The 27578-nt window shown below is 61.7% G+C and overlaps 3 protein-coding genes across 3 annotated transcripts; all 3 read right to left on the reverse strand.

Moving 5' to 3' along the window:
- Positions 1-1868: 1868 nt before the first annotated feature.
- On the reverse strand, positions 1869-4634 carry LBRM_02_0110 (conserved hypothetical protein; the record flags this gene model as incomplete). The annotated part of the gene is made up of 1 exon (XM_003722891.1): positions 1869-4634. One exon carries the CDS (start codon positions 4632-4634, stop codon positions 1869-1871), a length of 2766 nt encoding a protein of 921 aa, XP_003722939.1.
- Positions 4635-6778: 2144 nt separating this feature from the next.
- LBRM_02_0120 (exportin T (tRNA exportin)-like protein) lies at positions 6779-10279 on the reverse strand (the record flags this gene model as incomplete). Its single annotated transcript, XM_001561475.2, has 1 exon — positions 6779-10279. One exon carries the CDS (start codon positions 10277-10279, stop codon positions 6779-6781), a length of 3501 nt encoding a protein of 1166 aa, XP_001561525.2.
- A 1756-nt stretch (positions 10280-12035) lies between these two features.
- Positions 12036-26810, reverse strand: LBRM_02_0130 (putative phosphatidylinositol kinase related protein; the record flags this gene model as incomplete). The annotated part of the gene is made up of 1 exon (XM_001561476.2): positions 12036-26810. The coding sequence occupies one exon, from the start codon at positions 26808-26810 to the stop codon at positions 12036-12038; it is 14775 nt and encodes a 4924-aa protein (XP_001561526.2).
- Positions 26811-27578: the final 768 nt, after the last annotated feature.

Below are 27578 nucleotides of genomic sequence, written 5' to 3' on the forward strand. Positions count from 1 at the left end.
TGGAGACGGAGCCGCTGCCACTCACAGAGGTGAAAACAGAGTTCACTGGTGAAGCAGCGAAAAGGGGGATCGACGCAGTCGAAATAAAGCACCAGTGGAAGAGAGAAATTAGAGCAGGGGTCCCTTGTGTATTCACTTACTTGCCTCTCTTGAGTCGTGTGTGTGAGCGTGAGAGAGTGGAGGGAGAAGTGGTGTGGCGTGACATACCGCACGACTGCTGCCGGCACGAGAACAAGAAGCAGCAGCAGTAAAGCGACACCGGAGGCCAATTTCATTACTGGAGAGGCGAGGCAAGAGGAGGGGCGCATGCCTCCATAGCCGCAGAAAGCGGCGCGGGCCGAACAGCCAGCAGAGAGCACAACGAGGACAAAAGAAAAAGCGCCATTATCGGAGAAGCCGTACGAGCGAGACGCCAACACACACGCACACACGCGAAGTAAAACAAATGAGGGACACTTTGCTGTCACGGGTGCTCTCGACTCGCATCACGGCAAACCCGCTACGCCTGACAACGGCAAAGAAATGGTGAAAAGGCGGAGAGAAAGGAGGCGATGACGTTGCCGTGGAGGGAGAAGGGAGGGAAAGAGCCGAAGGAGACCCCTAAAGGTCGCTACAGATCGTAAGAGCGCAGCCCGCGGCGAGAGGCAAAGTGGGGGGTGGGGTGGGGGGCAGATCACCGCATCCACGAGAAGGTCGTCGCTTTCCTCGCCGGGGAACAACACATGGAAAGAATAAGATGAGACATAAAACCCCACAGCCCGAGCCAGAGAGAGAGAGAGAGATGAGAGTGTCCCCGTCTGCTCCAGGGCGTGTGTGTGTGCGTGACTCTTTCCCCGTGCTTCGTCTCTTCCTCGACTGACCTGTCGGTTGCGTTGTTGCCCTCCCTCCATCGTACTTTGGGTACATCAAGAGACGCACACACAAACAAAATAATCGACGCCGTGGCCCGAATATCCAACGCACGAGCACCCACACCATGGCCGGAAAGTGCGCGCGCTCTCCCTGCCTCCATCTGAGCGCTGGGGCTCACAACCAACCGAAAAAGGCGACCCCCCTCGCCTATGCTGCTGTGGTCCCCCACGCGCAGAGCGGTGCGTAGGGGAAGTATGGGGGAGGGGAAAGCGTGACGACCCATCGACAGAGGCCTCTGCGCCCTGAGAAGGCCCCCCCATGCATGGGTATCTGCTGAAGGAAACGGAGCAGAGCATGGGCTGCAGGGGCTGCATGGTGGGAAGGAGGAGAGGGGGGGTGATGTTATCGAATAGAGGCGGAGTGGGGAGTGGACTATGGAAGGCGGAGGGCAACAGAGAAAAAGAGGAGAGGTGCAACGAGCGCACGCAGAGAATGAGAAATGCCCATCGCCGCACAGTACAGCCAAAGTCAGCGGCACTGAAAAGGGGGTGAGGAAGTGAGGGGAAACGAAGAATAAGACCTGCGCGTGTATCCACATACGAGCACACACACACACACACACACACAGGCACAGTTGCTCGCACATCAGCATGCGGAGACACCGAAGCGCATAGACATCGACACATACGCGTGAGGGAACAAGCTGGGGAATTAAGAAACACGGGAAGGGAAAGAGAGGGAGAAGAAGAACAACAAAGGAGTCGGCGACGCCGCATGCAACTGAAAGGAGAAAATATCGTCAACGCGAGAGACGCCACCGCAGCTGCTCCTGCTGCCAGGTGTAACGGGAAGAGTGACCAAAACGAGGGAAGAGCAAGGAAGGGCAAAGACAAGCGCACCTCGCTCCTCCACACGCTGAAACTGTCGAGGCGCCTCGTGACAATCTACAAGAGCAGGTGAAAGAATCGCTACTCGCAAGTCAGCGTCGTCTGTGCCCTCGGCGCAGCTGCGCTGTATTAAATCTCCTTTGAAGCAGCGCCACGGCGCTGTTTGGGGGGGGCGCAGCTGCCGTGGAGGCCCACCGCTGCGGTGGCACCGTGCTGCTTCTCGTGTGGAGGCGGCATCACCACCACTGATTCACCGCGGACCTCTGCAACATCAATGGGCGCCACTGTCGGATACAGCGGTGCACCCGCCGCACACACCTTAGTGCTGTTAACATACTGTGGAACCCCTTGCGGGGCTATCTGAGTCGCGTGGTCATCTGTCTCGTAGACAGCATTCATCCTGCCACACCGCGCCATCGCTACTGCAAGCCTAGATAATAGCGCCGACGGTGGTGGCAGCAGCGGCGAAAGCGCCGCCTCTTGCGCAGTCCCCACCACATTCGGCCACACAGGCAGGACGCACTGACTGCGTATCGGTCGCGGCACGGCTACGCTTGTCCCGCCTGCACCGCCAACTCCCCAAATTGCCTCTCTACCGTTGCCGTCAAACACAGCAGAGGGGAGAACGCCACCGGCAGCGAGGCCACTGAGGGCGTTCAAGTCGACACACGCGGGCAGTGGTGGCTGATTTACCAGCCCCTGCACGAACGGAACCAGCGAGTGAATAAAGCGGCAGGAAGCGCCCAAATTGCACATGCGCTTGAACTGAAAGTGCGCACAGTGTCGTGGGCGCACGATGGTGGCCTCAGCGCCGTGGGCTGCGTCTCCGCTGAGTGCCTGGGACGTCTGCACAGCACCCTCAGTCTGCAGAATTAGCTCCGACAGTATGAATTGCGGGAAGCTGTTAAGCTGGTTTGGGGGGTAGACGGCGAAGACTATGCCTGGTGTGATGGTAGGGTACTCGAGCGTGTTGCGGCCCCCAGCGAGCTCCTCACGGATCATCTGGCGCACACCGTAGGTAGTGATGCCATTTTCGTTGACATGCACCTGCGTTGCCGTCGAGACGAAAAGGCTGTGGATGTATTGGCACTCCGCCGCGCTGGAGCAGCGGTGGTGTAGATAGCGGTTGCACAGCTGAAAGCGAAATCGCGTTTGGCTGCCGTAGCGCTCGGTCAGAGAGGCGTATTTAATGGCGCCACGCGTGATGGCAACCTGCTCGCTCTTGATGAGGTAGTGTCGTCGCATGCCAGAATCGTAAACGGAGAACTGCGACCCCGCAGGACACCTAACCTCATCTACCGCCTCGTCTTTACCGCCACCACCGTGCGTACGCCCTCGGTGCGCCTCTAGAAGCTCCGTGAGTTGGGAAACGGTGAAACCCGGCGTTGCGGCTGAGCTGATGACGGGTGACGGAGCTGCGGGGCTAGCGTTTGGCTTGCGTTGCGGCTGATACTGGTGGTGCTGATGGTTGTTGGCATGCCTGCACTGCTCCACCTCGGGGAGGTCTGGTGGTGTCAAAATAGAGTCCATGTAGGACGGCATGGTGGGCACACCGTCGCTGTCATTCGGTTCGGCACTCAACCAAGCCTGCTGCCACTCGCGCATCGCCTCGGTCGAGGAAATCGCTGAGGGTGGCTTTGTGGGTCTGTGAGGCCCCTGCACCGCCGATGACCCGGTCTGCCCGATGCTCGTATCCGCACCCGCGGTGCCAGAGGCGCCCACAGAGTCGATTGGGCTCTGCCCATGCACGTTTCCCTTTGGCAAAGACACGCGTGCACACCAGCCAATGCTGGAAAGACGAAGAGAGGCTTGACCGGGTGTGTGGTGGCGCGCAGTCGCGTTGAGGGAGGGGGGTGCGGTGCCGCCGCTGTCGTACCAGCTGTCAGTACCGCCACTCCGCTGGTGATGGCCCATGTCATCCGGAGAGCTGCGCGAAGCACCAGAGCGCCGCCGATTGTAGCTGTCGGCCCCGAAGTCTGCATCGACAGGAAAGCCGCCTGTCTCTTCAAAGAAATGGTCCACTGTTGTGTACGAGTGCCGCGCCGTTGCGGACGACGATGCTGCCCCGCTCTGGTCATGCGTGTCGAGGTGAAACTGGTAGGTGTGCATAAGGGACACGCCAGAGCTCGAGGTGCCGCCTGTCACTACGCCCACGTCGGGAAGGAGCCCGGTGTTGCTGCTGTGCCGCTGGTCGCTACAGCTGTAATGACTGCTGAGGCAACTTACAGCAGAAGAGGTACGCGACATCGTTTCGCGTGCCTGCATAGCCTTCGGAGAGAAGAAGGTGCCGGGGTCGTGCCCGGATCTGCTCGGCGATGCTGGCTGAAGACGGTACGGGGCCTCGCTATCGGACGCGGCCCCGCGGCTGCTGCGAGACGCGTGCGGATTAAGAACCGCATTCAGGTGCGGCGATGCAGGCGCAGAGCCACTGCTGCGGATGTCGGCGAGGCTACCCGGTAATGCAAGAGGGCTTCCAGAGTGACACGCACGGGGCGAGTGCTCTGGGCTGGAAGTGGTGGTGGAGGCTGTCCGGTAGGGGTTATGGTGACGCCACTGTAGCGAGGTGGTCGAGCTGGAGGTGCTGCTGGTGTTCACATTCAGTGGGTCATCGTCGCCGCTGCTTTTCACCGCGACTCCTCGCGCAGCGCTGCGAAGGCCGCCGGCGCGAGGCTGTGGGGAGCAGTGCGCCATCCCGCGCATTTCCGCTGCACTTGCCCCACTGGCGACCGGCGCGTGTCGCCCTGACAGCGGCGCCGCTATCCGGCCTCCGTGCCCGGCGGCGTCCCCCGCAGATGTGCCGCTCTGCCCCACCGAACCGTGTTGCCGCGGCCACGGCCAACCGCCGTCCCTGCCCAAGGGGAAGAAGTTAGGGTTGGGGATGTCTGCCTCCTGCATTCTCCGAGGACTGGCAAAAACACGATGCGTGAGGGGAGAAAGAAGAGAGGAGGCGATGTCACCCTTTGCAGGCGTCGAGTAGCTTCATGCAATACGGCTCGTATCAGACTCCGCTGTTCTTCAACTCTGACTCGGCAATGTCCCCATACTACATGACCGCACACGCCCGGGTAGCTCGATGTGCCGAGGTATGCCGCGCACGTCTCCAAACTTGCTCGGCAGATGTCGCCTTCTTCGCAAGTCGTGTTCGACAGCTTCAACTCTCCAAGCGGTCGCCTCTGTCAGTGCCCCCCCCCTCCCCCGCTTCCTCTCGCTCGCTCACTTTGCTGTCTGTCCGGCGCTCTCTCTCTCTGACGCCTCCCCTGCCCTCCTCACGGTCACAGAGCAGCGGCAAGGCGTCGCGTACTTCTCCCCCCACCACGTCTGCGTTGTGTGGGGTGGTCGACTAGGTCAACTGGTGGGTGGGAGGCGAACTACAGCGTGGCAACTCCTGAATGAAAGCGCGCACCTCGATGCTGCCCGTCGCCGTACTTGCGTCTGCGTAAAGGCTGATGAGAGGAGGTGGAGAAGTCGACGAGGGGGAGAGTGGGTAAAGAGAAATTGAGGTTGTGCAGCTATGCGGGGACTGTGAGTGGGCGATGAGGCCAAAGCAGGTCTGCCTTCCGGCGTTGTAAATTCACGTGCAGTACGATGCGCGCGCGAGAGGGGGGAGGAGTAGAGAGAGTGTGTGTGAGCGGCGAAGAATGGCGGAAGGAGTTGAGGATAACTGAAGAGCAAAGCACGCGGATAAGGGGCAATGTAAGTGCTAGATCACCACGTCAACAAGCCCGCGCAGCGCATGCAGACCGCCTACTTTAGTGTGCGCGTGTGAGAGAAATGCACAACACCCCAAAGATGCCGACTCCAAAGCCCAGTGATTTCACTGCTGAAACACCGGTGCGTGTATCCGTTGGTAGCACATGCCGTGTGGTGGCGTGCCAGGCAGCAGGTGGCTTAGACGAGACTACAGTGAAAGACAACAGTGACGCCTGTACGTCTGACTCTATTCCCTCCTGTCATTCCTCCGTACTCTGTGCTCGTTCTTGCACGCTCTGTGTCAACCGAAAACGCCGGGTAGGGGGGTAGGAGAGGGGGAGAGAGCGAGAGAAAGAGAGAGACTTCGAGGCCGTGAGCGACTCTGCATTGTCGGATCGATCGCTCCGCCTCCTGGGCGGTGTGTGCGTGCGTGACGCTCACACCGAGGCCAGGCCAGCAGGAGTAGAGAGCAGCTGCTATGCATGAGCAGCGATACGCACACACCCTGTGGTGGGGCTAGCGAAGGGGGGAGAGTGCGGTGCCACCCTGCCCCTCCCGCGCACTGTCTCACGCCCCCCCCTTGTGGAAAGAAGAAGGGGCTCGGCTGGGCGGGACACGCACTCAGGAGGCATCGACAGCGGAGATGGTGCGGGGGAGAAGAGGCCACTGGGCCACCGGGGCCCCCTTCTCCGAGAAACGGGCTGCTAAAAGCAACGCTGACAGGTCGAGCAGGAGATACCGCGCCCACGGGACACAGACAACCCGATCCCCCCTCTCCCTCCTCCGCGCGATCTCGCCGCACCGGTATGCGCCCCCCCCCCCTCCTCCCCTCCCGGGAGAGGATGCGCACACATGACAGAAGAAAACGATGCGCTTTCCCCGCAGGGAGTCGGCGCCCTCTCATCCCTGCTGGCGTAGGAGAAGACGAGGAGGAGGGTAAGGAGACAGCGGCGCAGAGGAAGGGGGGAGGGAGGGCAAAGGTTGGCCCCCAGCATTCACCGTCCAAGGCGCAGCTTCACCACGGTGCACACGTGTGGAGATGAGCTGCTGAGGCAGTAGCAGGGGCTGCCACCATACACACAGACGTGCAGCGTCACACGCGTACCATGTGTGCGAGTGACCTCCCCACCCCCTTGTTTGCCAGCTGCTGTGCGGCGTCACCTCGCAAGTTCAACATCTCGCCAAACACGCAGCTCTCTCCTCCCCCGCAATCTCCTCATTGGCAAAACTACCGGGCTCCCTTGCGTGACTCACGACCTGCACTTCTGCACGGCCCCTGTAGAACTCTCTGAGGTTACTCGACGGTCCTGCAACTGCGGCAATCTCGTATTGCCACGCCTCTGTGGCGATCACGCCAGCAGATGTGCTGGAGTTTGACGCCGAGATGCATGCACGTGGCTCAGCAGCTGCTTCATCTTTGCCTTCAGCGCCGCGTTAACACGAGGTTGGTCGCGTATAACGGTACAGCATTCCATCGCCGTCGCCTCACCCACATACGGCGCTACGCGTTCATACAGCACCTGCATCGCCGGGTCACCATACCGCGCCACCAACAACCGAAAAAAGTGTAGCACCTCACCCATCAGCAGAAAATTTTTGGCGTCGTCGAGGTCGAAGGAAAGATCGGTTAGTGCTCTGAAGGCTGTCGGCAGTGCTTCCTGCAGGAGGCACTCCCGGAAGATTTGCTGATTCCGCTGAGCCGTCGCAGCATCCACTACATCGGCGGCGCTGCTGTACTGGGCCACTGCCTGAGCGACAACGGAATCTGTCAACTCCTGCGTGAGCTTCTCCAGCACTTGCAGCGCCGCTTTGGGCAGCTCCAGTTCGGCTGGCAACGTCAGTGCGTAGCACAGCTGCCGCAGAATTGATACCCAGCATGCAGATGGCATGAGCCCAAAGGCTGCAACGCAGCCCCATGCGGAGACACTGAAGAGAAAAGTGAAGAACTGCTTGTACAGGCTGACCCGCTCTCGTGCACTCTCGCTCACCACACCCAGACATACCACCGGAGACGCCTCGCTCAGCTCACCAACAACGCAGAGGCGCTGCCACAGCAGTGAGGTGAGCCGCGCAACAGAAAGCACGCCACGATTGCCAGCTTTGTTCGCGTACTGGAACATCAGCCGCAGCAACTTTGCAAGTTCCGGTATGGTCTCCATCCAGTTGAGGCAGACCGCGACGTACTCCTCAATGTACGGCCGCAGCATCTCGTACGGTAGTGTATTGATGAGCTGATGAAAAAGCTGCCCTACACTCTCGCGCACCGTGGAGCTGCCCGCCAGATGGTTCAAGACCTCCATCACCCGCTGCGTCACATGCAGAAACACCTGCGCAACAAGCACGTTTGTTCTTGACATCGCTGGCAAGGTGCTGAGCGGGGCATCTGACGACGTACCACACGCGGTGAGAGGCCCACCGACAGCCAAGCTGGACGTGTTGGGGGTGCTGCACATGGGCAACTGCTCACCCACGGAGCCATTCGGAGACGACGCCGATGAGCTGTTCACGCCACTCTCCGATACCAGCTCTGCGCCGGTGCTGCTCTCCGTGTTACCAAGCCCCTTCGCTAGAGCACTCAGGAAGGAGATGACATCCGCCACGGTATGGTCTGCTACCCCGACACTCCCAGTAGCAGCAAGATTGCTAGAGCCGGTCGCGTTGCCGTTCATAGCAGGACAGGAGACGCTGGCCTGCTGGAGGGAGTGCAGCGCTGAGCCCACGACGATGCGCACAAGCTCTGCTTTGCGACCCAGCAGCGTCGCCACCTCTGTGAGCACGGCAGTGGAGAGCACAGTAGCACCGTAGCTGTCCAGAGTGGCGGAGGCAGCGAGCAGTCGCAGCGCCTCCGGTGAGCTGTTGTCAGGAGCGGTCCTCGCCTCCTCACTACAGATGCTGAGAAGGATTCCTGTTGCCTCGTAGAGCTCGCGGCGATCGCTGGGCTGCAGCTGCGGCGCGGTCGTGACGATACTGTGCAATGCGTTGACCATGTCTGCCGCGTAGGTGACAAGTTGGCCCTTGAGCACCTGCACAAGGTAGCCAAATAAGTAGCAGATACGAGCTCGTACGGGGTCGCTGCGATTCACTACGCCGCACGGCTGCAGGAGCAGCCGCTGGAGCAACAGCGGAATAAACTGCGGGTGGTACGTGAAGAAGAGGTAGTAGCGACTCAGCACTTCGAAGAAGGCCAAGTGTACACACGTGGCCTCACCACTGGCCACTGCCTCCGTCATCAGGAGACGCTGTAGTAGTTGTGTGACGGTATCGTTCGGGTCTTTGAGGCTATCAAGATGGAGGGACTCACCAATCTCGTAGAGGTACCGCAGCGCCGCCTCCAGCACCTCAGGGTCTGTGAAGTCCGCGTCATCCTTCAACGCAGACGTCTTCACTACACTGCCACCCTCGTTCAGCCGATTGAGCCCGGTGAAGAAGACACTGTGAAGGTGTGGCATGACTATGCCAGGGTGACGGCGGTGCAGCAGCCTCAGCAAGTTATGCAGCGCCCTCCGCTGATCAATCACCGAGTCCTCCCAGACACGGTCCTCGTGGTAGACCACGCCGGGAATTCTCGTTTGGTGAAAAAGCGTCGCGAGGAGCTCGACTGCCTCGGACTCTAGCAGGTACGTACTCTTGAGGTAGACCTGCAGGAAGGGCAACAGCGCGTCGCGCACGTCAAAGAGGTTCAGCTGGAGAACTCGAATCACCTGCGCAACAACGGTATGCAACGCACCGGCGAGCCCGTCGAGGAGGTCTGTCGTGACGGTGAAGGGTTGGTCCTGTAGCACCATACCATTCACCTCAACCACGGCAGCCGAGTGGGTGGCCGGCTGCTGCTGTGCGAGCGACGAGGAAGATTCCAGAAGGGCAAGAAACTGACCGGCTACGGCCACGGCGAACTTGGCCACCGCTTCGATGAAAAGTACCGCCGCCTCCGAGGGTGGCGGCAGCTCGAACAGCGACACCATGCGCGGCAGCGAGTCTACTACGCTTAGGGTCCTGAGGGACTCCATCTTCATGCCAGGGAGTTGCTTCTTCTCCACCAGCGCTAAGAGGCACTCGCAGGCCGCCACCTGCAAGGGCGGCGCAGCGAGGAGGAAGTGGAGAAGATTGATCCAGTTCGCCGTCAGGAAGAGGCCCACATCAACCCACTCAATGTACGTGTGGATTACGGTCATGCACAGCTTCGCCATGTTGGGGTTGCGCACACGGGCATCGCTAAGGAGTATGTTGTACCACATAGCCACTGCTTGCGGAATGACTCTCTCTCGCATCGCGTCCTTCAACTCCATGTTGCGAGCCTGCTGCTGCTTGTCGCGCTCCTGTCGATCCCGTGCGCACACGACACGCTCGTCGATGTACTCGAAGATGCGCAACACGTACACGGTGACCAGATCAGCAGTGGGGGGATAGGGGCTCGGCGGGCTGCGGCTGAGCATTTCAAACAGATCATCGAAAAGTGACTGCCAGCGCGCTGGGTAGAACATCTGCAGCCCCACCACCATCATCTGGGCGTGCTTGTTGATAACGTAGTCCACCGGCGCCACTGTTCGGGGCTCGAAGAGGTAACGGTGGATAAACAACAAGAGTGTACGGTACAACTCCTGCGCTTGCACAGCGTCAACCGTGGCTGCCAGCATTGGGAGGTGATGAATGACTGTGTTGAAAGCCCAGAAGCACCGCAGCTCGTCCGCCGCCTCGTTGCTGATGATATGAAAGCTCAACTTCAGCCCTTCCGCGCTTTCGCGCAGCTCCATCAGGTAGCGCTCCGCCTCGAGCCGTGCATTGTAAGAAACACTCATGTCAAAGCTGTGGGTGAGCTGCAGCGCCTGCGTAAAGCTCTCCGGGCTTGGCATGGCTGCACCCGGTGTAGACGCGCGAGGGAGAGAATTAAAAAAGAAAGCGAGCTCAGAACGCACGCGGTGAGGGTGCGCCTGCTGGCAGACGTCCTCGAACGGTGGCGGAGAGCGCAACAAGAGGAAAAAGACAAACAAGCGTGCGCGCTCGCAGACGAACGAGTCCAATACGGCGCCGACAGAGCCCACTTGGGTAAGCGGACGCGAGCAACCCAGCCAGAGGAGTAAGTGCAGGCAGAACGAGGGAGAGAGAGAGGGGGGGCGGCAGACGGAGAGGACAGGCACGACCAGTAGAGCGAACGGCAACGAGGGAAAGAATACAAGCAGCCACCGACGAACAGCAAAGAAAGCCTAAAAGGGAAAAACAAAGCAGCCGTGATACCCTCCAGTGCAGCACTGACTGGGCTGCGCTCCTCGACCAGTCGCCGTGTGTATGTGTGCCTGCGCGCGTGTGCTGACGAAGGCGGTTGTGAATCCCACAGGGAAAGGAGAGGGAGGCGAGAGGCGAAAGGGGGGGCCGACAAACGCCGCGCACACGTGCGTGAGTGTTCCAACACAACGCAAAAAGGGGAAAAGTGAGACGCGGTCAACTCTACGCGCCTCGCTCGCTACTCAACAGGCTGCTGTCCTTGTTGGATTAGGCGAACAGTGCGCCGGGTCTGTCGGTCGTGTGCCGACGGCGACGGTGAAATTTAAGTCGTAGCCGGCCAGCTGCTGCGGAGGAAGCGTGCAGGGGGGGGGGGCACAGAAAGGAGCGAAAAGCTGACGTCGCCCTTGGCAGTAGCAGTGATGGTGGTGGTGGTGATGGAAGGGGCTGCGGGATCCTTAGTTACGCATTAGTTGCTTTAACATATATTCTTTGACTTGCCTGCGCGTGTGTGCGGCCGTACCTGGTGGGCGATGGATTGAGAGAGGAAGACGAGTTGAGGAAGGCGCGCTCTCTCTCTTCGTGCGACTTTGTCTCCACGCCGCCTTGTCTCTGTCCACGAGTTAAGAGGGGAAAGAGACTGGATGAGGGTAGAGAGAGAGAACGGCACAGCCAGCATGAGATCGGTGGAGAAGCAGAGTAGAGAGGGGGCGGGGATACATCATCGTAGAGAGAGAGAGGGAAGGGCAATGGGCATCCACGCAGGACCGACGCTAAAATATGGCCGTGTTTGAGGAGATGCAACAGCGTTGGGTGTATCATAGAGACCCCCAAAGGTGGGCAGAGACCGAGTCCTGCAGAGAAGGGGAGGGAGAGCGCGTGAAGCAGGACAAGCCGCCAGTCTCAATGTAGCATACACGTACTCCGTGATAAGGGCAACGCTGGCGCATTCCCTCAGCGGCGTATAGTGCATCAATTGTGTGTCCTTCCTCGGGCAGCTGTGAAGCGCTGGGCGACTACAGAAATACTCGAACGCCCACGCCTTCGTTGAGTAAAACGTCTGCGGCACATCAACGGAGCGGGGGGTGGGGGGCCTTCGCCATCACATGGAAAGAGAGGAGGGGGCACCACGGCCCCCGTGTAGAAGAAGCCGCACCCAGGCAGCTTTGGAGAATGCAGAGCCCTCCCACGCAGCCACGGAAGCCTTCTCTCGCCCTCCCTCCCTCCCTCCTGCCCTTCATGCGCTCGGCCACCACGACACAAATGAAAAACACGCGTCGCCATCGCCACGGAAGCTGAAAAGGCATCAGGAAGTGAAGCTAGAGCAGATCGGGCCACCTCCACCCCGCAGATCAGCCCGCCACACATCCGTATCTCTTCAGCCGCGGCTTACACCCACTGTGACCAGCCGGGAAACATCACCGCCAAACGCTCCACTTGCTGCGCCTCCTCAATCAGCCTGCGCACATGCGTTGGAACGCTGAGTATGTCGCCACCGTCGTAGCCGCGCAGCTTCGCATCGATACGGGAAAGGGTGCGGGCGGCATCGGCACTACTGCCATGCGTCCGCACAGGCGCAGGTTGCCGTGCACTGCTGCACTGTGGCGCATCACCGACTCCGTCACCACTGGTGGTGTTGGCGCCGTCACCTATCACGCGGCTCGAGTGCGCTGGCGAGCCAACGACCCACCGCGCCAAGGGATCGTGCATGATGGAGCTCAATATCGTACGAATTAGCTCACGCTTGCCGCGCAACAGCTGCATCGCTGCCTCCGCACAGGGGCACAGGCTTCCCTCCGTGCCACGCACACCGAGTCCGTCGATGATGTTGCGTGTGAGCCGAAACGGGACGAGCTCCGGCACGGGCAGCAGCCTGCCTTGATCGAAGGCGATGCCGAGGTCGATGTGCACCACCTCTGCCGTTCCCTTCTGCAGAAGTATGTTGTTGATGTGCCGATCGCCCAGCCCGACCACGTAGCCCACGATGCTCGAGGCAGCGACGCTGCGGGTGAAGGTTTGCTGCCGATCCACCCACGTCGGGGCGGATGAGTACTCCTCCAAGAAGAAGTAGTGAAGGGCGGGTGTGAACTTCTCGTACAGGCTCAGCAGCACTTTGCACTTGCTGCTCTGCGGGGCGTTCTGCAGCTGCGCCCGGCACTCCCGCGTGGTCGGCTCACCAGGGAAGTACCGCTCATGAGCGCCAGGCAGCTCCTCCCTCCCTGTATAACGGCCCGTCAGGTACTCGCCGAGTGGAATGGTGTGTTCCACCCACTGCAGGATCCCGGCCGTTGGAGCCAGTGGCACAATGGTGAAGGTGTGAATGTGCAGCTGCCGCGTCGCTGAGCGCCGACGAAACAGACGATTGGCGGTGGCGAAGACCTGCCCAATGAGTGCGTCCTGTCTCAGGTCGTCGCCAGCCTTCAGTAGTTGCTGGACGACAGTGCCGTCGCTCAGCTCACACTGCAGCACCTTCGGCACGTTCACCCCACCAGGCGTCGTGAAGTAGTTGCGATACCGCGACACACACGGCACCGCGAGAGCGGCCCCTCCAGCGACGGCAGGCATGACGGAGGGGTCCACGGAGCTGGGTGGGGGGATCACCAAATGACACGCATCCTTGACCAACATGAAGTCCTTGCCAATGGTGTGGCGCTTGTCCGTCTGAGCTGTGGTGGCGCTGCGGTCAAACGCCAGCTCCAGGTACGCTGAGCTCAGCAGTTGTGCGTGCTGGATCTGGGTCGACAGCGGCGCGGCGGGCGATGCTCTGTGGTCAATGCGACTCGCGCCGCTGTCTGTGCTCTGTGCGGAGACCAGCCCAGCGAGGAGCTGACGCGCTGCCGTGATCTTCGCCTCGTCCGCCATGTGCAGTGTGTTGACCTCTCGCGATTTGGCGAATGTGTGGCCGTGGTAGAGGGCCAACAGCGGCCACACGATGTGCATCGGGTAATCACGCGCGATCCGCGCAACAAGGAAGGCCAGCCGCTCCTCTTCATGCTGGCCACCTAACCGCGCAGTGAGCTGCCCCGCCAGAGGCACAAACACTGCGGTTGGAATTCGCTCCACCGCTTTGTCAAGCACTTTGCTCAACACCTCGCCACCGCCCGGCTCCATGTCTGCGACACTCAGCCAGAGCTCCACAAACCCAAACACAGCGTGCACAACGTCCTCCTCATGGTCCACCGGCAGGCACTGCACCTCCGGGGAGGCAGCCGCGCCGCAGTGTGCATGTCCGGTGACGCCGCGAGCCGCACCCTGCCGTGCCGCTTGGTGAAACTGTAGAAACCGTGAGTAGGCGTTTAGAGCGCTGCGGCGGTAGAGTCCAAAGTTTGACTTCTCGCGCTGCCACTCGTCTTCAAGCCGCTTGATATCAGCTGCAAGCTCCCGAATGCGTCGCCGTATGACGCGCAGTTGGTCTTCGCTGAGGAGTACCAATGGTACGGCCCCAACAGTCCCATCAAGCACAGTAGAGCGACCACGCACTCTTCTCAGAGGTGCCACACTACCGGAGTTTGCCTGCCCAAGCAGTACCGCCACAGTCGTGGCCCCAGCCGTCGCACCGAGCTCCGCCACACCGGGCGGACGGTGAAGTGGTACAGCAGCCCGTCCCATGCTTGGCTGCGTCGCCGCCTCCAGCTGCGCTTCCAGGTCCGCCTTGAGCCGCTTCGACTCCTCCACGCTCTCGCAGAGCTGCTGATGCTCGTGGCTTGTCAATCGAGCGGCAATGTCGTCTGCGAGTGTGTGACACAGACGCGCCAGCAAGAAACTGCAGGTGCCACTGTTGTCAGAAGCCGCCGCACGAGATAGAAATGGATCACGTACGAGCTGCGACGGCGGCAGCAGCTGGAGTTCCCTGTGCCAGAGCATCAGCTGCTGTATCACGCGCGGGTCCTGGGGCGCATGCCAGGGTGCGGTACGCAGTAGGGTGACATTAGAGTGTGTGGCGTCTACTTCCCCGGGCACCGCCGCTGCTGCTGCTGCTGGCTGAAGAAGTGCTAAGGCCTCTTGCCACTTGCCGAGGCCGTAGGCAACTTGTGCCGTACGGAGTACTAGACCCACTTGGCCCTCGTGACCCCATGACTCTGCGGTGGTGGTGTCTCTGATCGCTGATGATGGCGATGCCTGGCCACCTTCGCCATCCATACCTCTGGCGTGCTGCTCCTTCCAGTCCCTCAGCCAACGGTGCGCCGTTGCCGCGTCGTGATTCAACAGCGCCTGCTCTGTCGCACCAAGCATAAATTGATACCAGGCCGCGCCATCACCGTAGACCTGACACAACGCGTGGCGTACGGAGTTCAGCAGCTTCCTGGAGGTGTATTCAACAGTGGACGGCACCTGTGCAGTCGCCAACTCGGCAGCGTCCCTGCCTGGCCCTCGACTTACCGAGCCGCCAGCTATGCTCTGAAGCCACATGGGAAGCTTGACTACACAGTCGCCTTGCTTCCACTGTAGCGCAGCGCCACGACCACGCGATGGCGCCCCCGTACTGCGCTTCCCCGCAGCTGAATGGGCTGCCATGAAGCGCACCGCGCAGTCGCGTACTTCATTGAGCGCCTCTGCGGCGATGACAACGGCCACAAAGGCGCTGGGTGACAGCCGCTGACGCAGGGCCGACTCGGCGCGGCGGACGTGCTGCACGCTCAACAGCGGTTGCCCATTCGTGAGGGCAACAAAAGCATTGAGAAGATGAACGTAAAACGCCCCAGACGACGCTGACCTCAATGGCGCTGCACGGGACTCTGGCGCCGCCGTATTCCCGCCCAGCAAAAGGCGATCGAGCACCGCGCGTGGCACGCCCTCGGCTGGGCAGTTGCTGGGGCAGTCGGGAGTGTCTCCATTGCCACGGGACCACCGGCCGCACTTCCAGGCGGCCTCAGCGAGTAAGGCCTGCAGCGATGCCTCGTGAGCAGACGTCCACGACGACACCGTGTCGGTGTCAGCAGCAGCGTTGTGGACGGCACCACCGGCTGTGCCTGTGAAAAGAGCGGCCGCCTCTGGCATTGTCGATCCGCTGCCGGCCGCGCTCTCAGGAACACAGAAATTGCGCACCACGTCACCCGTGACGCTACACTCCTCAGCGCCACTGTGGCTACGATGCCACACGGCGGCTGCGCATTGCCGCTTGACCGGATGCAGGCTCAGCAAAACGTCCAATGCCGTGGAGGGAAAGCCGTGCTGAAGGAGAAGCGCAGCACGCAGTAAGTGTGCTGCCCAAGGGTCGGGTCGACATCCCTGCACGTCACTCCGCAGCGCGACACTGCGCCTTGCGGCATCTGTAGTTGCACCATCGAGTTCGTAATCAACCCCCGCGCCAGCATTGGGGTCGTCACCACTCCACAGACTGCTGTTGGTGCGGCGGGTCTCGCTCTCCTCCAAGAAACGCAGCTCGTCCAACCAGGCAGCCGCCGCGGAAGGGGCAGCGCCTAGTTCATCGTCCACCCCGCTGCCAGCGGACACTGCGGAAGGGACGCCACTTTCGCGGTAACGCGCGACGCGGCGGATGACATTGCCACTGGAACGACTGCGCTCCGCGCCAAGGAAGCTTGCACAAGCTGCATTGCTGCTGCCCATCAAGAGACTCCATCGCACAGCGTTGCTAGGTGGTCGAGTGTGTGTGCAGGACTGCAAGCGCATCATGAGCGAGACCCCCACGACATCATCCAGATCCAGCTGCTCCTGCACCGACGCGTACAAGTCGAATATGTCCTCCGCAAACGATCGAGTCTTCTGCCGTACTGCGTCGTGACGTTCACGGGCGCGGCCACCGCTGCGGGCTACGCCAGAATTGCCTGCGTGCGACACAGACGCGCTGGAGGGATAGTCGCTAGGCTTGGCAAACGGGAACAGCACCGAGTAGGGTGCGCTTGACACTGTCAGCACCGCTTCGCTGGCACTGGCACCATCGCGAAGCATCACGACCGATCGTGTCGTCTCCGCTTCCTTACAGAGCGCTGCAGCGCCGGTTCGCGGTCCGTAAAGAGACTCGCCGCTGAGCTGAGAAAAGAGGAGAGCAACATGCGGCTCGCCTACTTGCTCCGCAGCACGAGCAAGGCGTACTGCAGGAATGTCGCCGAGCCAGTAGCACTCTTGCATGTCCTGCAAGGACGGAACAGAGCCGAGGATCGATGGCCAAGGAACCGCCTCGACCTGGGCGTCGTCCTCTGAGGCCGCTCCTGCAAGGGAACAGGGGGCTGCCTTGGCACGACCAGGCGGCACCACTGTGGCTCCTTTGAGGCCACGTTGGCGCGTGGCGCGCAGTAGCACCACACGGCACTGCTCAAGAACATGAAGGAAAAGGCGTGCGGTATGCGCGCAGCGCTCCGCCTGCTGAAAGACGTGCCGATCCAGCTGCCGGCTCCACTCTTGTCGAATTGCACGATGCCCTTCGCTCTCGCGCAAGCACAGTGCATGCAGCAGCACAGGGAGAAGCAGCTCCTCCGCAATGCGCACATGGCGGCCAGCGCTGTTGCACGTCACGCTCACGGCATCGATGTCCCACACAGGTGACCCAGTCGTGGACGTTGGCACCTCCACAGGGCCCTCGACAGCCCTTAACTCCGCCATCAGCAGAGGCACTAGCGAGGCCCACAGTAGACTCTTCTTCAGCATACCATAAGTGTTGGCAGCGGCGAGGACAAAGCGGCACAGAAAGGCGCACTGGTTTGGCGGACACAGCCGTAGCGGGGCCCACACAGACGAGCTCCTGAGGTAGGCGTCAGCAGCACCATCTAGCACGTCACCTCCGCCGTGCCGTGGATGTGCCGGTGAGCCGCACATGCTACTACGAGTCACCCACACAAGACGCCGCTGAAGAGAGGAACCGACACGTGCTTTCAGAGATGCCAGTGGCACACCGCCCCTCGTCCCGGCAAGCTCCCCGGCGACCACGGATGGCACTGTGCCCTGCTGCAGGCACGCGCTCACAATAAGCTGTGCAACTGCCTCGTCAACGCTTGACAGAGTCCCTGCAGATCCTGTCAGTTCCGCCCCATTTGTCTTCTCCAGACTCAACGCGATGCACAGCACCCACGTGCGTAGCGCGCACCTTCCCAGCTCGGCGGCGTCTGCATCAGTGCACCAGACGAGTTGCTCCAACGTGCTCAGCTGATGCCGGTACGCACGTGCCAGAGTTTCTGCAACGATGCCCTCTGCAGTTTGGCCGCTTGAGAAGCCGTCCTCGGTCATCGCAAACTCGCTTGCCGCGAGGCGCGTGCCGACCAAAGAGCCGTCGAGTGGCGCGCCATGCCTCAGCCACTCTACTGCAGAGCCCACTGCTGAGGAGACGCTTGATACGGCCGCCGCACAGCGAGGAAGCGTGGCTGCCTCTCCGCTCAACACGACACAGAGCGAGAGTGCGCGAAGTAGCCTAAAGGCGGCGAGTAGCTGCTCAGATGCCGCGTCCTCAATCAGCATCTGCAGGCCTGCTGCGCTGGCACCGTGCGTGTCCTCTCCGGCCGTACACATTGGTGAAAGAAAGTGAGGCCGATCCGGTGCGGCCGCGTATTCGGTTGGGGAGGGAGCCATGTTGAGGTGGCACAGGAAGTAGAGATACTGAATGGTGTCCAGCATGACAGCGCGAACTTCGAGCGCGGATAACTCAGCTGGCCGTAGCGAGCCGCACGTTCGAGCGCGAGAGTGACGATGCACAGTAGGTCCTCCGGCAGCCGGTGGTACGTGGCCGGCACGGAGGCACACCGATGCGACACGCAGGCACCGTACAAGCAGCGACTGAGCTGAGTCCACAGCGACAGTAACATCTTGGAGCAGCGGTGCGGGGGGAAGAGGCGTGGCGCCAGTGCACGCGAGGCGCATCTGCATGGAAGCAGCACAGCCCTCCGGTGAGGTGAGCCTGTCCACGTCCACGTTGCCGCCCGATCCCTCCACAGCATCCCGGGCGTCCTCCGGCTCGTCCCCACCACACTCCTCGTCGTGCCCCGAGACGTAGCGAAGAAGTCGCCGGAGCCCCAAAAGGCGGATGCGCGCACGCGTGCGGGAGAGCGGCGCCAAAAACGAAGATCGATGTGCCTCGTAGACCGTCCAGGGCCACTGTTCCCCCTCGAGCTCCAGGCCGCAGTCAACGCCGGCAGACCCCTCAAGACCTCCACTGCGCGCCGCATCCTCTTCATTCTTCTCCGCTTCGTCATCCGTGGGCTCCTCCACGTCGACGACGCGACACGCAGGTTGTAGCTTCTCATTGTCAGCGCTTGGTTCGCCGGCGGCTCCCGTCACACGCCCACTCTCAGTGCCAAGATAGGCGAGAGCCTCCTGCTGCCAGTCAAATCGCTTCAGGTCTGGGTCGCTGCGGCACAGCGCAGCCCACGTTGAGGCAATCAGCGGCGAAACCACCGCCAAAGGTGCAAGGCTGCGCGCCAGTATGAGTCGGCAGTGGCGGAGCTGGGATGCTGGTGCAGACCCTTCCCATCTGGGGTGCTGAATGTTACGGCAGCCGATTCGGGCGACCTGCCAGACATGCAGCAGCGCGCCGCAGACAAGTCGCCGCGCCGCCGCCGCAGGGGAGCGCCGAAGGCAATGAAGAAGGTGGGTGAGCACTAGCCGCAGGGCATGTGGCTCAGCAAGCACACGAGCAGAGCACCAGTGAGTGGAAATGTGCGCTAGCAACGATACTTGCTGAAGCGCGCGGAACTGCAGCTCCAGAGACAACCGCGCCGCACTGCTGCGGTACACCGCGTGCAGGAGTGCGTAGAGGTAGGTGCCGTTGCCTTGCAGTAAAAACCCTGTCATGACGTCCTCCGTGAGGAACGCAGGATCGACAGATCGCCTTGCATTCGGCTCATGAATCATTGGCGAGTTAAACTCACCTTCGGGCGCTACTGCAGGGGGTACGAGCAAGGAGAGGCAATACGCCTCCCAGTCTGCTGGGTCGCTCGAAGTCTGACCAGGGGTCGACCCTTGCGTTGGGTCCTCTTCAGCACTCGCTGCCACACGGCCCTCGTTCAAGCTTGCGAGCAGCATACCAGTCTTCTCATGACCAACAAGTCTCAGCAACGGTACGGAGGTGATCTTCTCGGCCACCCAGGAGAGAGCGCGCTGCAGCTGCTCAGGTGCTCCGTAGACAAGTGTTTCTGGCTCGGCAGTGGGACGGTGAAGCCCCACCAAGGCCTCTATAACGGCATCTGCCTGCGCAGCGAGCAGCACGTCGAACGCAGCTCGCTTGTGTGGCCACACACTGCGATGCTGCAGGTAGAAGAGGAGCACTTCCGCTGCGTTCGACGCCGTGGTGGGGTTACACAAGACTGCCCGTGCGGCGGCGGCGCTGAACAGTGGCTGTGCCGAACTACCGCTCATGTGTCGGTGGCCAGCGAGAACCAGGTTCACGCTCTGCACCAACAACGTCGCCTCAGCCGTGTTGAACTGGGCCTCGAGCCAGTATAAGCACCGCTGTGCCACAGAAGTCCACGCTGGCGTCAAGTCCGATGCGTCTACATGACTCGAGTGGGCGCCGCCACCGCTGCGGAGTTCGGCTGCAGTCTCCACGTGGCTCACACGACGGGGCCAGCCGATGTGTTTGCGGGAGTCCTCTGCTTCTCCGAGGTGAACGAGACCCGCAGCGTCACCAGTAAAAGATGGCACCAGCGCGTGAGACGTGAGGACGAGGAGTTGCGCCAAAATGTCTGGTAAGTACGTCAGCAGCAGGCACAGAGGAGCGAGGCGGTGGAGAGCTGCCACGTCTGGCAGGTTAGCGGCACTCTGCTGTGATTCCACTGCCGTGGCCTCGTCCTGCTTAGCGGTCGCCTCACTGCCGCCTACCTCCGTTCGACGACGTCGTCTCGCTGCAGTCAGCGCCTCTCCAGCACGCTTGGGCTCCTCCTGCATCTTTTTCGCGAGCGTATCAGCGTATATGGAAACCAGCTGCTCGTAGAGGGCATTGTCTGCGGAGACGGCCGCGCAATCGCCCCCGCCGCGGCGCGTCGCGAAGAGGGACCACTGCGCCTCCGTCGACTCGGTCATGAGCAGCAGCGCCAGAGGGGAGAGCTCGGAGAGGTGATGCTCGACAAACGCGGCTTGGGTCGCGTAGCCGAAACACTCCACCGGCAGCGCTGTCTGAGGATGGCGGTACTCGCACAGCCACATGAAAAGGAGGGGCCGGACATGCATTCGGCATAGGTGAGTGTAGGGAAGCGAGCGCGGCAGCGATGCGCCACTCACCTGTGTCACCTCCAAAGCGGCGCCTTCCAGCACCCACGCCGACAGCCGCTCAAGACACTCTACCACGAGTCGATGGTGCGTGAAACCGCGGGTCGCCCAGCACTCAAGCAGGGTGTACAGCACGTCCTCCAGAAGCTCCGGAGCTGCTCGAACGGCCTCTGACAAGGCCAGCAGGCTCGTCGAGCAGAGTGTTTGGGTGGAGGAAAACATGCCGTCACGTGCCTTCGTGAGGAGAGTGCGAAACACCTGAGCGCGCCGGGCAGAAAAGGCGCGGAATAACGCGCCGACCTGCAGCGCCGCGTGGTGACGAACCGCATACGGCGTCTTCTCGGCGAGAAACTCAAAAGAAAAGCGGCCCAGCACTTCAGCCACGGCTGGCTCGCAGCGTGGCAGCACCGTGAAGGCCGCCTGAAGAAGCGCGCACTGCCAGGCAGGAGTGCAGACTGGCATATCCACGCGTCTGTCGTCTGTGAGCTGAGCTGTCCAAAGCTCCAAAAGGCGGCCCCCGTGTGCGTAGAGGAACGCGACTGCCTCGCTGCACCCCTGCCAGCCCTGCTGCTCACCACCGTCCCATATGGTCGCAGGACATCGGCGCTGGACCGACCACCGGATGTCAGCGACGGCGCCACAGAGGAGGCCGCTGCATAGACCTGGGCCCAGCTGATAGCGGTAGCGCGCAAACAGCACCTGCAGGACCTGTATTACAGCCCGGCAGCATTGCCCATCTGCAGCGGCGCCTGTGGACGCACTCGCCTGCTGTGGCGGCAAGCAGCCGAGGAGTGCCAGGAGGCGCAGCATAGCTGGGAGCGCCAGCAGCACCGTCGGCAGGAAAGGGAATTTTTGAAGTAGTCGGTGTTGGTTCGGCAGTACGACATCGTCCAGGGCTGCGGTATCGCCTTCGCTGCGTCCTCGAGCAGCACTGCGTGCCGCGTCTGAATCTGCACTAGCCGCGTCAAGGAGGGACTGCTCCTGCAGTATGACCACAACGGTGCGCCAAATCGCGGAGATGTCCGCTAGTGGCTCCGCAGTGTAGGCACCGATGCGCGTGCGTGAGCAGGCTTGCAGCACGGTGCGCAGCGTGTCCACCGACAGGTACAGCGATACCGCCACAATGCGCGACACCTCCCGAGAGGTTGGGTTAGAGGGGCGCCATCGACTGAGTCCACGCACGCCATCCTCGAAGATTCGCGCAGTCAGCGTGGCGGTAAACTGTACAATCGTGCGCTGAGGGTCGACACAGGCAAAGGCCGGGTCCAGCAGAACTGTGCCGACATCGCGATACATGACATGCAAAGCCGTCCACAGCGGAAAAGACGCGTCAACCGCATGTGCGTGGTCGAGCTCTGTCGCGACATGATGACACAGCCACAGCACTGCGTAGTAGAGGCGGCCGCCGCCGGCAGCAGAGAAGCGCTCCAGCAGAGAGAGAGGCGCCGCGTAGAGGTTGGGAGAGGCGCACAGCAAACACAAATCTGCACGAGCGGCCGAGGCCTCTTCGCCTACGTCGAGGTCAGTGGCGGTGCCGCCGCCAACCTCGGTAGCGCCCTCAGGGCACCCGCTTGCTGCGCTGAGCCTTGTGCCACCCGCCACTGAGTGCACAGGTGGTGTGTCCTTCACCACCCCAGCAGTAGCAACACCACGTTCATCCGCTGCATCGGAGAGGTGACGTGCGCACGCGTTTTTCTCAGGTGGTGACCAGAGTCCAGCGCGCCGCCACCGCAGTAAGAGATGCAAAAATTGTACACACTGTACACTCAACGGGAGCGCCATCGATGACGCGTCCAAGCCCAGTCGCACGGCGGTGTGAGCATCTGGTGGGCCACCGCCTCCATTGTGGTTGGCTTCATGCTGTAATACAACGGCAGCCGTCGACTCTGCGAGGGCGTGCCTCAGCTGGGCACGCCTCATAAGCCATGCGACAGACGCCTGCACACTCAGTGTCAACATCATCTGAAACGCCCGTGGCACTGGTCGGCGAGGTGCTGGCAACGGGTGTTCTGACGCACCTATGCTGAACGCAGCCACGTCCGTGCCTGCTCTCCCATCCTTGTCCAGTTCGGCCGCCACGTCCTCCGCCGAGACACTGCCGTCTTGCACATCAGCGCGACCGGTCCTCATTCGGGATGGCAGCCGAAGCATCCACTGCGCGTCAGCTGCGTCGCAGAGCACTCCAGGGACGTGTGACGACGGTGACGTCACTGCCGCATCGAGCAGCGTACACACGTGTTCAACATAGGCGCTCACCTCATAGCGAAGGGGGCCTCGCAGGCGGGGTGCAATGGCCTCGGATGAAGTGGGGAGTGAGGAGATGCCGTTCAGTGCTATCCCTTGGCCAAGTTGCATGGAGGCCGCCATCCCCATCCGCTCCGCCACCTGCTGGCGCGCGAGACACATGCGCAGTGCCGTGCATGCGTAGGTCTCCGCTAAGTCGAGCCATGCCATAAACTGAGGAGCAGAGAGGGGTGCCATCGTATCGACTCCGCTCAGCGAGCTCCTCGCCCCTAGGGAGACGCTTGCTGCCGCCAGGATATCAGCGCCGACGCCGCCTGCCTGCCTGACGGAGGGTGCACCTCCACCGGCCACGTCCCTGCTGCCGCTGCCACCATCCGATGCGCGTGCAATGGCCTGCGCAGAGCCAAAGAAAAACGTTGTATTGGCGGCTGCATGGCACAAGAAGAGGAGGCCGATGTCTCCCGAAGGACCGTCGCTGAAGTCCCCTGCGTGATCGTCGTCCAACACGTGGGGTCGCTGCGGCTCCGCTTCCATCGTCCCAGAGTCTACCTGGGTGGAGGGGGACGGGGGGAGGGTCATCTCCCACAGCCGTGTGCACTGCACCAGCGTAGCAAAGCGGGTGAGCAGCAGCACCAGCGAGGCGGAGAGCACGGGAAGATGCGCGTCGTAGACACCGCCCACGGCGTGCGAGCGCTTCTCAGCGTTTACGGTAGTGTCCAGCCGCGTAGACTCCCCAGCCACACCGGTGGGCGATGCGGTTGCGCCTACCCCCTCGCATACGCGACGCATGTCCCGCTCCCACGCACGAAGCTGCGCAACGGCGCGCTGAATGAGAGCGCGATGGTGATCGCCCCAGGAAACCAGTAAGCCGCTCAGCAGAGCTCCAGACAACACCGGTAGATGCCCACTGCCGGAGGCACCCGCAAGACCACCGCTCCTCGGCGCACTATCTGGTGCTGCTGAAGACAACGCTACCTCGTACCGGCGGTGGAGGTGCTGTTCGAGCAGGACGACCAGCACTTGATAGACCGGCTCAGACGGAGCGAGCGCGTCCTCGTCATGCCGAACGATCAAGGCAGCACTGCCACTGACACCGCCCGTACGGCCCGCCCAAGGCGCAACCGCTGGCGTTGCCGCCGTCGGCAGAGAGCGCCGCGCCACCACCGCGAAGGCGTAGTGCTGCGCCGAAAGACAGCAGTGCGGTGCCACCGCCTTCACCGCCGCGAGGAGCAGCGGCCCCAGTCGAAGCCTAAAGTGACCACACAGTGGAAGGAGCACATCCTCGACAAGGCGGTCGGCGACGGTCTCCGGCACCCGCAGCGTCGCGCACGGCTGGGCAAAGAGATGCAGCAGGAAGAGAGCCGTGTCGGATACGACGTCCTGTACAGTGGCGCTGCTGGTACGGATGCTCGAGCTGCCGAAGCGGAGTACCAATGGGGCGCCACTGGTTCGCCGTCGAGCACGAGTGACGGCAGATTGCGGAGGTTGCTGCTGGTCATCGTGTCTGGAGCTAGCAGTAGTAGCGACGGTGTCGCTTTCCAGCGGCCCAGCAGGCATGAAAAACTCCTCTTGCAGGGCGTCAACCAGGAGCTCAGCAGGGTGGGGAGTCGCCGGTGGCGGAATTCGTGGAGCGTCTGGCGCATCATCGGTACTGCCCCTTACTACTCCATCCCTCGCGTCGACGTAGTCTGGCGCAATCCCTCGAAGACGCTTGTCTGCTCGCCTCGCCTGAGATCTGGTGCAGTCGTGCCGCGTCTTCTCTTCGTCCTCGTCATCCTCCGCCTCGTCATTCGCCTGACCGACTACCATGCCACAGCGCGCGGTGTGCCCGCCGCCGCTGCGGCTACGATTCTCCCGTGCAGCCTTCCATCGACAGTAGGCACCATGCGTGGCAGATGCGATGTAGAGCACAACGGCGCCAAAGTCGAATACCTCCTGCAATGGCGAGCAGGGAAAGCTGAAGAGCTCTCGACGAGAGGTGAAACTGTATGTGTGTCGGTGCTGTGTGAAGATAAGGTGCATCGTCGGAAGCACAGACTGGTGAAGGAGAACAAGGAGGTTCCTCGTTGGCGGCCGCAGCAACGCACTCGACGCAGCTGCAGCACCGGCTGTGCCTCCTCGATCAACCAAGTCGACACCTTCGTTGGTCTCGGCTCTGTCGAGCATGTCGTGTGCGGCCGGCGATGCCATCGCTGTCACAGCGTCCGCCGCATCAGCGACTGTACGGCGGCTGTGCGCGTGGACGTCCTGCCACAGCTCCTCGCCTACAACGTCGGCAAATGCCACGGAGAGTATGACTGTCATAAACTGCATCGTCTCCAGCCGCCACACATCGTGACGGGGCGTGTGGTGCGGAAGGAAGAAGAAGTCACAGAGCAGCTTTACCACCTCGACCGGGGCGCGGGCAGCGGTGGGGTGGTCGTAGCGAAACCGATGGCAAAGCTGACGAAGCACCGCGATACAGTAGGCCTCTAGCCGTAGATCCGGTGTCGGGGCCCGATGCCGCTCCTTCACCACCTCGATCACTCGCCGCACCAACGTCAATGCCGCTAAGGCATCGCCATCCCCATGCCTGCCACCATCAGCCGCCATGGACGACGATGGCGGGTAGGCTGTGGTGATCTGCGGAAGGGCACAGAGTCGCATGAGTACCTGCGCATACACGCATGCGTCGTCAGCGCATGGCGCAGCTACCCAGAGTCGCCCGCCAGGCACTTCCTGAGCTACGAGGTTCGGGGCCACCATGAACACGTCAGTGTTGGTCTCCTCCTCCACACACACGCGTTGTATCAACGTGGCAAGGCGCTGTGAGAGACGCACCAGGAATGCTGGCGTGATCAGGCGGGCGTAGCCGGACCACCGAAGCACCTCGATCAGAAGTCCCGCGTAGTCAGCGCCAACCACAGCGACAAGCCATTCACTCTCGAGTACTTCGAGAATGTGATTGCAGAGAATACTGAGCGGGGACGCGTTCTTCCACAGCAGCGGCGCCTGACTCAACTCGCCACGGAAGCTGCTGAGATACAGACCGTCGTCGTGGGCATCGTCGCCCCTACCCCAGACATCCTCCGGGGCCCCATGTTCGCCTGCGCGCTGCTCACCCCTGTGAAACCATTCCGACATCGAAGAGGACTTCGGTGGAGCGCCGCCAACCGATGCGCTTGCCAGAAGCTCGTCATGCACGCCACCAGCGTGCAAGGCAGTGGCGCTCCGTGTTCCGCCCAGTGTGGTGCTGCCAGCCCCCGCGCCCCACGACATTAGTGGCTCACCCTCCTCCGCGAGTGAGGTGTGCAGACTCTGGAAGAGTTGGGTGAAGGGACGAATAATGTCGCCCCGCAGGCGCCGCCGTCGCGCCTCCAGCGCGTCACGACGTCCGGTGGCCACCGAGGCAGTCCCGGACCGGAGTTGCGCCGCTCGACCGCGTGCTGCATTGATGGCATCCCCAGAAACAGCCACGGTGCTTGCGGCATTCTTTTCCGCGACGCGGCAGTACGTCATGAGGTTTGGCTTTACAATTTGCTCTAGCACGAAGACAAGCACGTTGGAGACGATGTGTTGGCCGAGAACAGCGTGTGGAGTGGTGCCGTGCTGCTCTGCTACCGACACGAAAAACTTCGCGAACTCGAGAATGCACTGACCCGCCTCTTCGGTGCTTTTGGCTGAAACACCCGCGGCCGCGTCGGACGTGACGGCGTTCACATCTGCGATAATTTTGTTTAGCTGCGCCTTGAGGCGCGCGCCGTCCACGTTGGCGAGAAACGACTCCATGTCTGCAGAGACTGAGCAGGTCGGGGGAGGAGGGCGGCTGCCAGGTGAATTGGCCAGTGATGCGTGGGAGGTGGGATGTTGGCCTCGTCGCTGCTGCCCTTGCAGCAAGGAGGGGGGTGAGCGAGAGAGAAGGCGGAGCCTATGTCCTCGCGCGTTCGTTGTTCTGCTTGCCTCACACGGAGGTAAATGAAGTACGCCCGCCAGTGCGCCTCTGAACTTTTACCACGTCGTCACCGGTGGTGCGCAGGACACGTTCCTCGGCGAGAGAAGGAGGCTCGCCGAGCACGACAAAGCGCAACAGAGCTGTAGAGCCCGAATGAAAAGGAACACGGGCAGGAGAAACAGAGGGAGAGAGCAAGGGGGAAAGGGGGAAGGGGGGAAGGGGGCCGCGTCGATAAACACGGCGAATCTGTGTCGTATCTCTCTCTCTGTGCGTGTGTGCGTGTGTGTGGGTGTGTTACCGTTAGGCTCGTACGCTTTTCCCTGGAGCGTGCCAGGAGTAAGCTCGCGAGCTCTCTCTCAATCTCAATCTCAATCTCAATCTCTAGTGGCTTCTTCGTTACTCGCCTCCTTGCCTCGCTACTTCTCTCTCTTGTGGGTTTTCGCTTGCGCTCTCCTCCCTCTGCAGCTGGCTGACTGAAAAATACGCAGAGCGCGTGAGTAATGAGCAATGGTGTGGGGCAGAGGTGTGCAGTGAGGTGAAGCAATAGTTCGAAGGAGGCACATGCGGCACTGGGCACTCGCGCACCCTGGCGAGGCGCGTATGGG

The sequence above is a fragment of the Leishmania braziliensis genome, chromosome 2 (genome assembly GCF_000002845.2).
Source record: "Leishmania braziliensis MHOM/BR/75/M2904 complete genome, chromosome 2".
Taxonomy (NCBI): domain Eukaryota; phylum Euglenozoa; class Kinetoplastea; order Trypanosomatida; family Trypanosomatidae; genus Leishmania; species Leishmania braziliensis.